The 11158-nt window shown below is 40.6% G+C and overlaps 1 protein-coding gene across 1 annotated transcript; it reads right to left on the reverse strand.

Annotated features, from left to right (window-relative positions):
- Positions 1-1375: 1375 nt before the first annotated feature.
- LOC137886389 (E3 ubiquitin/ISG15 ligase TRIM25-like) lies at positions 1376-6443 on the reverse strand. The gene is made up of 2 exons (XM_068728853.1): positions 6132-6443; positions 1376-4860 (listed from the first exon to the last, which is right to left on the reverse strand). Exon 2 carries the CDS (start codon positions 4849-4851, stop codon positions 3154-3156), a length of 1698 nt encoding a protein of 565 aa, XP_068584954.1. The 5' UTR covers positions 4852-4860; positions 6132-6443; the 3' UTR covers positions 1376-3153.
- Positions 6444-11158: the final 4715 nt, after the last annotated feature.

Genomic DNA, 11158 nt, shown 5'->3' on the forward strand with positions numbered 1-11158 from the left:
AAATTTAAAGGAGTAAAAAGTACAATATTTTCCCAATTTCAACAACTTTGTATACTTTGAAGGTAGATTAATCTGAGTGGGCGGAGCATCATCTATTTAAGATGTTCAATCAATGTTCTATGAATTGTGGAAGAGTGGAAACTTTGATTTAGTTTCGTAGAGGATTTGTTCACTTTATTCAAGCACCACACACATTCTTCAGAGAGGTGGACAATATGTTTTGATATTTGGGAGGACAGGTTAAAGCATGACTTAACACATATACATTTTAAGACAAAAATTAACAAAAACTAATTTAATGACTAAAAATACTCTCTGACACTAAAGTTCTTTCAACAGAAAAGGTGATTCTTTTTTATTTTTTTGCTCTGCTTCTTCAGAGGCTTCAATAAAAAAAAATCTTCTTATACATACAATGATTAGATAAAACATTATAAATTTGGCAACCAGACTTTTTAGAAACAAATAGTCCAACTGATTTAGAAGGGAAGTAATGCAGTTATTTAAATAAATTAAACTACATGAGATAATACATGTTGTAAAATCAGTGTGTTGTCAGTAGCAATGTGATACGTCAAAGAAACCAGACCCTCCTCATAATCCACAAACACCCCCACCTTCTCAGGCTGAGACTTCAGATTGAGACGGAGGGTCATCACAAGCTCCGTACTCATTCTCATTCCTCAAACATATCGACCAGTAACCATTCTGAATGGTCAGTGTGATATTACCCTAACTGTTGATCGACTCTCTGACCACTCCTAAATCCCACTTAGTCGTCCCTTTAACCTGAACCTCGTAGTAAAATCTTCCTGAATCGAAACTCTGCTTTGCTAAGACACAAGTAAATAGGCCGTAACATAAGTGGGGGCTCGTCCGGGATGTCTTTGTGAGAGTAGCCTGAGGAAATCTCCCCCTAAACGTTTGTTGAGTTTGCTATAGAAAAGGGGATACTTTTTGATTTAGAGTTTTATACCCGTATACCGGGCTATCTAATGATCAGCTCTCTATTAAAAGGTCGATAAGCTGGTGGTCGAGGAAACTCGCCTGGCTTTGTTCAGAACCATGATTCCTGACATCTACCCTGCTTCCTCCGGTAACTGCACAAGGCCGAGAGGCCCTCTGGCCGAGTGCAGCTATCAGTCGCGTCAGTTAATGGCAGCTTTCCTCTAATGGATCTAGGCTCTTGGTAAGGTGCCAGGATAGGTTTTGATAGCTAGGATTTAAGCTATAATGGATTGTTAAGTGGACTAGGAACTAGGATAACCATTCAGAACTCTATTGTTGTTATGCGCTCAAGAATACTTTACATTTTTACAACCATGAGTACTTTTTATTACTTGGTGAATGAATTCTCAGAAATATTTACTATAAATGCAGTTTAGATATTTATTGCAGGATACTTAGCAAGGGCATAGCAACAGCTCACACAAATAATATCACTTTACTTCAATTCATTACGGTTTGATTCCAACTCTAAATTCCTACTGTGCCGAGGCTGGGTGAGGCTGGATGAGAAAGTAATAAATCCTTTGTGGTTTGGGAGTGGAGGCTCAGTACAAAGTCAGAAAGTAGCTTCCTCTGTTCCTCTGGAAAATCTCTGTCAGCCAATTCTTGCTCACGAGCGGCGTTGTCTTTGCCGTGAACAGAGACGGAGTCGTCCGATGCTTCTCTCGAACATTGTCTAGTGGTCTCAGCAGAGTACTGGACGGTGTACAGCATCAAATCCCAACTCGATCTTTAGAGTCTTCTCTGTTTATTGTCCCGTTGAGTTGATCTTCGACAAGTAATGCAAGCCAAGGGTATTGGTTTAATCAAAACGATTAATCTTTCCAACTCCCCGGTAACGCTTGATATGCCTGAAGAACCTGATGAATGTTTCAAAGCATTTATTTTTGATGGATTTGGATCAGTGACAGGAGTTGTGGAAGACCAGAGGCCGGTGAGGATACTGAGAGACACTGGTGGTTGCAGTCCTTCATTCTCGCTGATCTTCTGCCTCTCAGCACTGAGACCTCCTGTGAAGCTAGTGCAATAGTACGGGGCATTGAGATGGGTTACATACCTGACCCACTTCATCATGTGCATGTCCAGTCAAAGCTAATCTCTGGGTTCTTTGATGTTGCTGCGCGCTACTCCTTTCCTATACAAGGGTTTGAGTTCATCATGGGAAATGATATAGCCGGGGATAAGGTACTGCCTAGTCCTGAAGTTGTGGATATCCCTGTTACTATTCCAGATAAGGATGAAGTGTTGAAGTCATCCTGACGTGTTTTCTGTCAATGTCCTCACCAGATCCCAGGCTCGCAAACAGGAAGAGGAAACCAACCTGGCTGACTCCATACTTGCACAAATCTTTGCAGAAGACAAGCTGTCCCCCTTTGATGGTCGGAATTCTACATCTCCTGAACAGGACCTATCCACTCCCACAGTGATTTTGTCACCAGTACCTGTGTCGCGTGAGTCCCTGATTGAACCTCAAACAGCTGATGCTAGTCTCGATAAATGTTTTGAGGGAGTAATGGAGGTAGCAAATGAGAAAATGGTACTGTGATTCTATGCAGAAGATGGGATATTGATGCGAAGATGGGTTTCATGGCCTATGTTAAAAGACGAGGGAATGGACGTAGATTGGGGCACTGTGAACCAAGTTGTTCACATTATGTACACAAAAACAGGATATAACTATGACTGACTTAACTATGCCTCTTTTCAGAAGAGAGCTGTGTTTGTGGTTCAGGTCTGCCTGCCTTTGTGATCGCTGAAGCAACCACACCTGAAGGTCCTCAGTTCATCAGTGGAGCTGAATATCAACCCCCGAGATCCAGTGTTTTCCCTCTTTTGTTCTCTCTTGGCCTGTGGAGCTGTTGGTTCGCTGCTACTGCCGAGAGCATTGCTACTGCCGTACCTGGGGCTTTGATTGTTCCTGACTATAGAACTGTGTTGTCTCACTTTGGGGAAGCTGTCTAGGGGTTCACTGCCATTGCTTTTGTAATTCCTGTTATCTCCTGTTTTTGTGGCTAGTGAGGGAGCTCAGTATTATTTTTATTAAATTTTTTTTATCATTAAAAAGTTGTATTCAAAGCAGATATAAAAGTAAGTACAAGCAGAAGGAACTTAAGATGCAAAATCAACTCTTCTGCACCCTATACCCTACTCTTTAAATGGATGTGTCGGCGGCCAGAGAGTGGCTGCCCTTGACACCGAAACTGTCGGCCAGGGATCAATTTCTCTTGGCACCGAGACTGTCGACCGGGGATCGGTATCCCTTGGCACCGAGACTGTCGACCGGGGATCGGTATCCCTTGGCACCGAGACTGTCGGCCGGGGAGCGGTTGCCCTTGGCAATGAGACTGTCGGCCGAGGAGCGGTTGCCCTTGACAACGAGACTGTCCGCCGGGGAGCGGTTGCCCTTGGCACTGAGACTGTCGGCCGGGGATTGGTTTCCCTTGGCACCGAGACTGTTGGCCCGGGATCGGTTTCCCTTGGCACCAAGACTGTCGGCCAGAGAGCGGCTGCCCTTAACACTGAGACTGTCAGCCAGGGATCGGTTTCCCTTGGCATTGAGACTGTCGGCCCGGGATCGGTTTCCCTTGGCACCGAGACTGTCGGCCGGGGATCGGTTTCCCTTGGCAGCGAGACTGTCGGCCGGGGAGCGGTTGCCCTTGGCACCGAGACTGTCGGCTGGGGAGCGGTTGCCCTTGGCAGCGAGACTGTCGGCCAGGGAGCGGTTGCCCTTGGCACATCCACTGTAGACTGCTGGACCCTCTTCAGCTCAGCCTCAGTGAGCAGCTTCTTCATCTGTTTACTGAGCGTCTCCTCCAGCTGATTCACAGCTCTCACCACAGTCCCCTCATGTGAAGGTGGACTGACTCTGTCTCCTGTCCAGTTCTTGGTTGGTGGAGCAGTGTTAAGGGTCCTGAAGCTCTGGAGGAGGTGGAGGTGGTCTTCAGAGTTTGAGAGCTGCTCCACCTCAGTGCTTTTCTTCTTCAGCTCAGAGATTTCCTGTTCCAGCTCTTTGATGAAGCCTTCAGCCTGTTTCTTTTTCTTTCTCTGCTTCTCTTTGATTGTGTCGATGAGCTCGGCCTGGCTTCTCTCAACAGACTCCTTCAGAGCGGTGAAGACCTGAACACCATCTGATATCTCTCTGTCTGCATCTTCCTCACTGAGCTCCACTGAGTGTTTGATCTCCTGAATCTTCAGTCGTCTCTTCTTGATCATCTGCTGAATTTCAGCCTCAGTCTTCCCCAGCTCGGTCTTCTTTCCTTCATATTCTTCTTTAAGAGGAACAACATCATGGTTCTTGTGGTCTAGAACAGTGCAGAGCTTACAGACACAAATCTGGTCGGTCTTACAGAACAGCTCAAGCAGTTTATCATGTTCCGTACACATCCTGCCTTCCAAGTTCTCCACAGGATTGATCAGCTGATGTCTTTTCAGACCTGATCTTGTCAGGTGAGGCTCCAGGTGAGTCTCACAGTAGGAGGCCAGACACACCAGGCAGGACTTCAGGGCCTTCAGTTTGGTTCCAGTGCAGACGTCACAGGGAACTTCTCCTGGTTTGGCAGCTTGTTGCTCTGAGCTGCTTCTGCTGCTGGCTTTCTGTTGAGCTGACTGTCTGAACTGTGCAGCCATCTCCGAGATGAAAGTATTGACCTGCAGCTCAGGTCTGGTGTCGAAAAGCTTGTTACAGTTGGGACACTGAGACTGGACATTCATGTTCCAGTGTTTAGTGATGCAGGTTTTACAGAAGTTGTGTCCACATGGTATGGTGACTGGATCAGTGAACACATCCAGACAGATGGAGCACAGAAACTGATCTTCAGTCAGCAGACAACTGGCAGCAGACATATCTACACTCTGAGGACAAAAAAGAAGAGAAAATAAAGAGTACTTAGAGAACGAAAACACAAACAACTGGTAATGACCTGTCAATCACAGTAAGCCCCGCCCTAAAGCAGACCCTGCTTTATGGTTTATTTGACTCTAAATGGACCATCATTTACGAAATGAACATCATGCTGTATTGAAGAAGACTATTGAAGAAAACCCATAAACTGATGTTTACAATGATTCGTGAGGTATTAAATCAAGTGACAAGTAGAGTTAGTTTCAGACTTCTTTTTGCTACCGGAGGAGACGCCCATGAGGGACATTTGAAAGAATGCAAGTTTGGACTTTTAATCCCATCCTGACAGTAATAAATAAATAAAATCATCTGACAAAAGAAAGAAAAACAAGTTTGTATCTGTGGCTGTTGCACAAGTCTAATAAGCCCATCCAATCATGTAATTTATGATTGGACCGCCTATGATTACCAACCCTAGTTTCAAAGCACTTCCGCATTGGCTTCATTTTTCAGAACCAGTGGTTGCCGCCTGATCCTTGTTCTTTCTGGTCCTTGTTAATATCATTAATAAGAACAATCAATTTAAATAAGTAAAATCACAATAGAATTCAAATTCAAAACCTAAATCTAAAAACCACAATGTGATCTCTCCATTATTGTCACATCACATATTAAATATCACAATACTGACACCCTGCTGTTTATATTGTTGTTAGACTGAAAATATTTTGTAAGTAAGTTCAATATTTACAATGTTTAGATTAACACATTTATTACAATTAAGTGTGATATATCTATCCAGTAATTTACTTTATTATTTGTTTTATTGAAGCGTCTCAAGAGAAGAAGAAAACCAGACACATTAAATGTGTCGGATAAAAGATGGAAGCTAACTGCTCTGGACTGCAGGATAATAAATATAATATTATTTCTCTCTACAACCCCCACGACATCCGATGGAGCTTAATTCAACATTTGCTCTGAGTAGAACTTCCTGTCTGAGTAGAGCTGAGGTTTTGAGTTCAAACAGGAAACAGGTCTGTGAATTAGCTTAAGCTAATGCTAGCTGTGACTGTATTCTGTCTAACCTTTAACTAGTCAGAGTTCAGTCACTGTGGTTTAGTTTCTACCTCTGATGGTTTTATCTAAAATGACACATTTCTACGGCTTAATATTCTTTATATGATAAAACAAGATGTAAAACAGTCAGATTCTGGTTTGAACTAAACTTGGACTAAATACTTAGTGAGTGTATTTAGTCTTTGTAGAACAGTGTACTCACCAGTGTTTGTCGGAGACTCTGTTGTGTTGTTGAGAAAAATCTGCTGGATTCAGTTGAATGTTTCTTTAGAAAGAAACAGAGAGACTTGTCTCGACTGCTCCTCTTTCAGTGTTACTCCTCCTCTCAGTGGACCGTCTCCAACAGGGAGGGGTGGAGGAAGTATTCCGATCCTTAACTGAAGTAAAAGTACTAATACCACACTGTGAAAATACTCCACTACAAGTAAGTTGTGTTGTTGAGAAAAATCTGCTGGATTCAGTTGAATGTTTCTTTACAGAGAAACAGAGAGACTTGTCTCGACTGCAGCTCTGCTGTCGCTCAGACTAACTTTACTTTCACTTCAGGAAATGTAAATCAGCAGCTCTGCTCTCCTCTTTCAGTGTTGTTCCTCCTCTCAGTGAGGGGAGTGGTGGAGGAAGTATTCAGATACTTAACTGAAGTAAAAGTACTAATATCACACTGTGAAAGTATCCCACTACAAGTAAACATCTTGCATTCAAAACCTTACGTTTAAATAGTATCAGCCAAATGTGCTTAAATTATGCAAAGAAAATCGTTCTCTGTCTGTGTTTTATTATTATATCTGATGTTTCTGGATTAATATCCCTGCTACATTAATGTGTATGTTACACTTTAACTCCTTTATATCCTGTTGTCTAGTTTAATCTATATCAATGCATCATATTCTATAAGTTCATCATATGTTTGTCCTGTGAGAACCACGTATCTCTAAAACGAACAAACATCCTGTTTTCAGCTTTGTGACAATGCATTTTACATCTGATCCAAGAGACTTCTTAAAGAGTTTATTTAGCTGAAGAAGTAGAAGGATTTTCTCAACACGTAAAGGAAACACTTCATCTTTCAGTTTATCACAAACATTCAACATCAACACATAAAGGAACACTTCATCCTTCAGTTTATCACAAACATTCAACATCAACACATAAAGGAACACTTCATCCTTCAGTTTATCAGAAACATTCAACATCAATACGTAAAGGAACACTTCATCCTTCAGTTTATCACAAACATTCAACATCAACACATAAAGGAACACTTCATCTTTCAGTTTATCACAAACATTCAACATCAACACATAAAGGAACACTTCATCCTTCAGTTTATCACAAACATTCAACATCAACACATAAAGGAACACTTCATCCTTCAGTTTATCACAAACATTCAACATCAACACATAAAGGAACACTTCATCCTTCAGTTTATCACAAACATTCAACATCAACACATAAAGGAACACTTCATCCTTCAGTTTATCACAAACATTCAACATCAACACATAAAGGAACACTTCATCCTTCAGTTTATCACAAACATTCAACATCAACACATCTGGAGATACGTGGTTCTACCTGAACAGGAAAGTGAAGGATTAGAATCTGAAAAAGATGCTCGGTAGAGTAAGTACCTAAGATTTGTACTTAACTACAGTACTTGACTAAATGTACTGACATTACACCACTTACCTATGACAGAGTATTTTTACAGTACGATATTAGTACTTTTACTTTCTAAAGGATCTGAATACTTCCTCCACTTCTGGAATGTGAGCAGGTCTTAGACCTCTGCACGGCCTCTTTGGGCACTTAAGTGATTTATAAATTACTCTCAGAACAAAAACGGGGACTTTACTTTACTGGGTCAGTCGGCGCTGTGCTGGGACAGCTGCTCGCCAGTCGTCCAATGGAGATGACACCACCTGCGTGGATGTAGCTGGAGATATTGTCGTCATGCATCACAGAGAGGGCAGAGCAGAGGGCTCATCATCTGTTTTCTAAATATATAACCCTGACCTACACCCTCCTCCTCCTCCTCCTCCTCCTCCTCCTCCTCCTCCTCCTCCTCCTCCCCGCCACCGAGCCGTTTCGCTCCCTCGCCGCGTCCTGAGCTACCGAGGCAGCGGCATCCATCACGGGCCGGAGAGGAGCCTCCTGTCGGATTCATCCATCTCTGCCCTCCGCCTCTCGGGGGAGGAGAGGATGACTGCTGGTCACGGGGTCAAGCTTCAAAATAAGAGTCTTAAACGCATCAAAAAGTCAGTAACGAACTTTGTGTTTCCGTCACAGTGCTGATTTTATTTGGTCTGTATTCATTTATTTATTACATAAAAAGTCTGAAAACTCACGGCACAAAGCAGAAAAGGTTTTGAATACTGGACTTATATTTGTAGAGGAGTATTTTCACTGTGTAGTGTTGATACATTTACTTCATTTAAAGGATCTGAGTACTTCCATTCCACCAACCGTCGTCAAACGCCCCGCCACAATAAAACAATCATCACTCAACTTCTGGTTCAAATCCGCCTCAACTCTTCTCCACGGACCGCCACGTGTTCTTCATCAGCTTCAGGGTCCATCAGAGGTTCAACAGTTTCATCAGGACGCCTTTTCTTTTTGAATTTAGAACTCTCTCCGCAACTCACTTAGTCTACTGAACAACAAAACAGTAAAACCCTACTGGAAAATACATGTTTCTCTAAATACTTCTGAACTCTGTTCATAGCTGTGTCAATATACACTCTTGTTTTTATAACGTAATTATCCTTAAATCTTTGTTTAAATTGTGTGTGTGTGTTATTCTAGTTACATATGTGTGCTGCTTATTTTTACCTGAATTCTTTGTACATTATATTTTTTAACGACAGACAGACAGGCTGAATGTCAAACTGTTTTGGTTTTTTTTTCTACCAGTGCACCTCATCCAGAGTCATTCTAGTATTAATAATCTGCTGCCAACGCCAAAATAATCATCAACAGGTTTAAGGAAAAAATATCAAGTTGACTTTGTGCTGCATTTAATGTTCTCCTGCCTCCTGGACTTCAAAGTACACCGGTTCAAATCCAAAAACATGAATTAAATGTAACACGAGGGGGACTTTGTGACCACAAAGGGGTTTTGAACAGGTGTGCAGGTGAATCAGGAATTTAAAATCAATAGGATTGTATTGAGTTGTAGAGTTCATGTTCAGCTGGAGGTTAAACCAGTTTGCAGTTTTTTGAAATCGTATTGGTTCAAAATGAACTCTTTGTATCAAAGAAAAATAACTGTTTAGAGAAACTACACTCACACACACACACACACACACACACACACACACACACACACATACACACACACACATATACACAGAGAGCGGTGAGTGCAGCAGCAGCGCCGCCTGCTGTCTCTGAATAATATCACATCCTGGAAAACCTGGAACTATTTTATCAAATCATGGAAACATCCTTAAAAACAACAAATGTGGATAAAAATATTAAAGTTCTTGTTGCTCCTCAAGTAGCCGATAAAAAACTATTTTCCTATGTATGCTTTTATTTTGCTGGTATCTATTTCCTGCGTTTTTATTATCAGCTTTACATTTACTATTTAAGTCACTTACTTCTGTACTGCTTCTAGCATCATTTTGAAGTACTATCTTTGAGAATATCCATTTTCTGCTACTTCATACTTCTACTCTTCAACATTTCAGAGTGAAATAGTACTTTTTACTTCACTGTATTTACCTGACAGCTGCTTCTTTTCCTTTCCGTTGGCTGGCTCTCCGGGTGTTTCTCTAAATGCTTACGATGGATTAAATGTTACCTGTATAAGCATTATAATAAAGTTTAAGATATATTCCATTGTTAGAATATTTATATATATATATATATATATATATATATATATATATATATATATATATATTGTCTTTTTGGCTTATGATCTCTATTTTCAGATGAGTTGTTTAGTCACACCTAAGAGACGTTTCCCTTCTAAACCTCTCACATGGTTTAATTTAAATAAAATTTGAGGCCTAAAACTGTAAAATGATACAATATTTCACACAAAATAGAAAAGGTTTAAAACAAATGAATGTGTCTATCAGAACTTTCTTCTTCTTCTTTCGTCTCCCATTATTGATCTCATGACCCCTCAGATTTATCCGGTGGCCCTTTGCAGGGGCCCGACCCCTAGGTTGGGACTAAACTGTATACAAAGCAGTTAAAACTGGCTCCACCTCCAGCAGCTAACAGTAAAAAGCTGCTCATACATTGTTGCATCATTATCAACAATCTAATTATAAAATATATTATAATACATCAGTCATTCTACTCCATGTTTAGAGAACTTTTGCTTTTGCTTGGATACATTTTGCTGATAATACTTCTGTACCTTTACTGCTATATGGAGCTTCAAGGTCCACTTACTCACTATCTCTGGAGCTTTCAACCTTATACATAAATGGGTTTATGTATTGAGTGTTCGGTATTCAGATCCTTTACTCCAGTAAAGTAATACCACAACATTATTCTGTTACAAGTAAAAGTCCTTATGTAGTATAATCAGGCAGGTATACGTAGAAAGAATGTTATACTATTATATTATTATTATTATTATTATTATTATTATTGTTATTGTTGTTTTTATGCGTTAATCTAAAAACTTGCTTTCACTGTTGTAGTTGCTTTAAGTGGAGCTCATTTTGAACTACTTCTTAGTAGTAACTAGTTCCTTATATGTATTTATGGGAGCTCTGTTGTTCTTCTCCCAGGATCAGTCACACGACGTGATGACGTCCCTGACGACAGACGCCACCGATTTCTGATGCTTTCAAGTGCTTTAAGAAATGTTGGAATTATGAGCTTCTTTAGGTAAACACAAAATAACCAATCAGTGAGACGAGGAGCGCTTGCACGTTGCTTTGTTTGATACAACTTATATAACAACATAAAAGTTGTGCACGTTTTATAAGAAAGTATATGTTCCGTTAGGACACAAATATTTGATTTCAAACACTCTTTTAATCTCAACTCTATCTATAAATTTGAATCGATCATCATTTTTTTTCAATTCCGACAAAACAAAGATGTGGTTAAAGCACACATTTAATGATAATGTCTTAAAATGAAACCTCACATTTATAATATCCAAAAAAAAAGAATCATGTTTGAGATTTGTTTGAGGTTTTACAGGGTTTTCCACTTGAGATAGTTATGCAAACAGTCAAAATAGATATTCAATTA

This window comes from Cebidichthys violaceus, unplaced genomic scaffold (assembly GCF_023349555.1).
Source record: "Cebidichthys violaceus isolate CVI_PGR_0920_01 unplaced genomic scaffold, fCebVio1.0.p SCAF_100, whole genome shotgun sequence".
Lineage (NCBI taxonomy): Eukaryota > Metazoa > Chordata > Actinopteri > Perciformes > Stichaeidae > Cebidichthys > Cebidichthys violaceus.

Bases quoted from the DNA above. Each gene is read 5' to 3' on its own strand.
- LOC137886389 (XM_068728853.1), bottom strand. From the start codon at position 4,851: ATGTCTGCTGCCAGTTGTCTGCTGACTGAAGATCAGTTTCTGTGCTCC.